The 3,446-nt window shown below is 41.3% G+C and overlaps 1 protein-coding gene across 18 annotated transcripts in view; it reads right to left on the bottom strand.

Moving 5' to 3' along the window:
- unc80 (unc-80 homolog (C. elegans)) overlaps positions 1-3,446 on the bottom strand; it is a 100,556-nt gene that overhangs the window by 93,385 nt on the left and 3,725 nt on the right. For all 18 annotated transcript variants that reach the window (XM_014016077.1, XM_014016087.1, XM_014016081.1 and 15 more), the window contains exons 4-6: positions 963-1,306; positions 543-666; positions 384-448 (exon numbers count right to left, since the gene is read on the bottom strand). In XM_014016077.1, coding sequence (XP_013871531.1) covers positions 384-448; positions 543-666; positions 963-1,306 — 533 coding nt within the window. The remainder of the gene's footprint in view (positions 1-383; positions 449-542; positions 667-962; positions 1,307-3,446) is intronic.

The following is a 3,446-nucleotide window of genomic DNA, read 5'->3' as shown; positions in this document are numbered from 1 at the left end:
TCTTGTTGGCGGGGAGTGGGGGGGTGGACCTTGAATAATGGTAGGGGAAACGCTGCATCAGAGTGATAGCTAAAAGCTAAAAGTGGCAGAATGCAGCTTCAACAAAAAGTAGCAGAATTGCTACTAAAAGCAAAAAACATCAAAACCATAACTAAAAGTCACAGGACAGAGCTTCAAGCTAAATGTAGCTAAATTATAACTAAAAGCTGAAAAGCAGCAAAATAAAAGCTAAAACCCAAAGTGGCAGGGGTAAAAATAGCACCAAGTGTGCAAAACTTGGCAGAAAAAAATGTCCAAAAAAAATAAAAAACAACAAAAAACTAAAAATAAGGAGACAACCGTGTGAACGCTGACTCAGCATGCAGACTGAATCACTGACTCACCATGGGACTTGGGTTGCCAGATCCACAGGGACTGCACTGATTGTTGACTGGGGAGTTCCTCTTTGCTGTCRGGACGTGAATCAGATTATTTTCAATCATCCTAATCATGAAGATAGAAAAAGCGGGATTTAAAAAGCTGAGGGAGAGCGTTTCTTTTACCTGTCACAATGTTTCTGACTGGTTTGATGAGGGCGGTGAAGGCCGAGATGTCGGGCTGCCGGTGCTCCCACATTGGCTGCCAAATCACCAAACCGCTGGCCAATCTGAAGGTCAGGTCCGACTCCTGATGTGAAAACATCACCCCGTCATGTAAAGGTTAATTTATGGGTTAGAATAGGTGGTTCCTGRTGTTGTAATCAGACCGTTTTACGTTTGGACACACAGATCAATAGACAGAGGTTAGTGTGAGTGATATGGGTGTGAGTGAGCACTGATCAATATTTCAGAAAGAAGCTGAATTGAGCTGTTAAACTCTCAATATGTGCTTAAAAAGGTAGTAGAGATTAATCCTGGAGCAACCGTGGAAAGTGCTGCCCCGGTTCCTTGTGTTACAGAAATCAATCCTGAGCTGGTACGGACCTTAATGCGATGAATGAGCGGAGCGAACAGGAACACGAACAGCTCCACCGTGGCCATGCTCTTCTGGAACAGCTTGGTCCGGGCGTGCTCCTCGTCCTCCAGCAGGGAGCTGCTGTGCCGGGGCCCCGATCCCACCTGGCCCGAGCCCGAGCCCAGGCCTGGAGCTCCAGGGGAAGAGCCCTGGTTCCCCACGGGCTGCAGGAAGGAGCTGCTGCCGCTGCCGCCCCGAGACCACCCTTGGCCCGTGATGGGCTCATGGTTGCACTCCTGGGCTGCATCCAGGAGCATCCAGTGGAGGGTGTGGAGCAGCTTGGTCTCAGCCACGCCCAGTTTATCCTGGTGGCCTGATGGGGGTCAAAGGTTAGGGGACAATGAGTGGACAGAATGGCAGACTCTTAGATCGAAAGATGTTCAGCATCACTGAGAGATCGTCTGTTTTTAAAGCTTATCACTGTACGAGTTTCCTACGGAAGAGCACTGCATTCACCAAATAAAAAAAATAGGACTCCTGATCTCATAATTACGAGATCTTATTTCATAATTACAAGAAAAGATCTCATAATTATGAGATAAGATCTCATAATTACRGGATAAGTTAAAGAGAGTCAGCTGACTTACATTACAGGAAAAGTAAACAATGACGGCACTATCACATTTTACATGCTTTTATTTCCTCTTAGGTATGAAATATTGGGAAATATTGAGTTTACTTAATGTGGATGGTGTTGTATCTATTAATGTGGGTTTGTTTATTAATCCATCCACCTGCACATCAGTTAGAGTGTTCTGTTTAATTCAGCTTCAGCAGCTTCGGCACAAACATAACACCGCCATTTAGCAGGTAGTTGTGCTTCCGRTTTCAGCAAATGAATATTTCAAAATAAGAGTCCGATTCAGTACAGACCGAACAAAACATCACAGAGATGGTATGATGCTGTATGAACGATATGTCGACATTACGCAGGCATCTTCCTTGCGGTTGTTCAAGCGAAAAGCCCACTCTGACATACTGGAAGTTGCTCTCTTCCTGCAGTACAGGATGCTACGGCTATAGCTAATGCCTCTGAAATGCTTCAATTACGTCCTGTATGCACACAAAGAGCACACACTTCCTCCTGTTTCAACCCTGGGTCACAACTTTATTTAACTCTGGTGAATTAACATTATGCAGCTTGTTCTGGGCACTCGTGCTTTCGGCATTACACACATTCACATCCAGGAGCGTTACCTGCTCAAAATACACAGGAGATCAGGATCTTGTAATTATGATAACGTATCTCATAATTATATCTCATGATTCTGATATCTTTTCTCTAGAAAAGATCTTGTAATTATGAGATCCTGATCTCGTAATTATGAGATCCTGATCTTGTAATTATGAGATCCTGATCTTGTAATTATGAGATCCTGATCTTGTAATTATGAGACCAGGAGTCAAATATTTTTTATTAGATGAATGCAATGCTCTTCTGTACTTTCCTGTGTGTATTTGTTGTGCATACATGTATGTATATTTGTTGTACATACATGTATGTATTTGCAATCTAAGTACTTTGGCATAGTTTGTGCTGTTTTAAGTGATCAAACATCAAAACATTCAGCTCATTCATTAGATGTGTTCTGTGCCTTCTTTAACTTTTAAACTTTTTATAACAATGAACTTATTTACAAACTTTTCCCTCTTGAATTCTTTAAAAACACTCTTTAAAAAATGGTTTAATTTATTGCTTTACTTTAGCTTCTTATGCTACTAGCATAAAAAACGGCTAGCTTCTGTTACTTTTAGCTTCTAGCTTCTATTTTGATACTTTCAGAATTTTGCTATTAGGAAACTTTTAGTTAGCCTTTTCCTATATTTAATTTTACAAAAGTTTTTTCTACTTTGAGCTACATGTAGTTTTGTTTTTTATTTCTAGCTTTCTAGTGTCCTGCTATTTTCAGCCTTTGGCTAGCATTTTCATGCTTTAAGACTTTAGCTAGCATTTTGTTGTTTAGCTTTTACCCAGCACTTGGCACATTTTAGCTTATAGCTTTTAGCTAACATTTTAGTATGTGATGGACTTGCGACCTGCTCAGGGTGTACCCCGCCCCGGCACACTGACTGCTCGGTATGGGCACCAGTGATTCTGAAAGGAAGAAGCGGGTAAAGCTAATGGATGGATATTAGTATGTTTAGTTTTCAGCTAGCGTTTTGCTATTTAGCTTTTATCCAGGATTTTAGCTCCTTTTAGTTGGTTATGCTTCTTTACCTTCGGTCCTGCTCAGGTTTAGCGTGACTTGGCCTTGTTTTAGCCTTAACAACTCAATTGAAGCTGTTTCAGCACTTTATTTTAGCATAAAATGCTGTTGTCTTTAATTTGAGGCGTTTATAAGACAGTCTTTATTCTATAATCAGATCTGGGAGCAGCAGCGTGGTTTCTCTTTGCCTGTGTTAGATTGAAATAAAAATGATGTAATGATGTTAGACGACTGACAGCAGTAACT

Source organism: Austrofundulus limnaeus, unplaced genomic scaffold (assembly GCF_001266775.1).
Source record: "Austrofundulus limnaeus strain Quisiro unplaced genomic scaffold, Austrofundulus_limnaeus-1.0 Scaffold138, whole genome shotgun sequence".
Lineage (NCBI taxonomy): Eukaryota > Metazoa > Chordata > Actinopteri > Cyprinodontiformes > Rivulidae > Austrofundulus > Austrofundulus limnaeus.
This window is presented reverse-complemented; position numbering and strand designations above follow the sequence as displayed.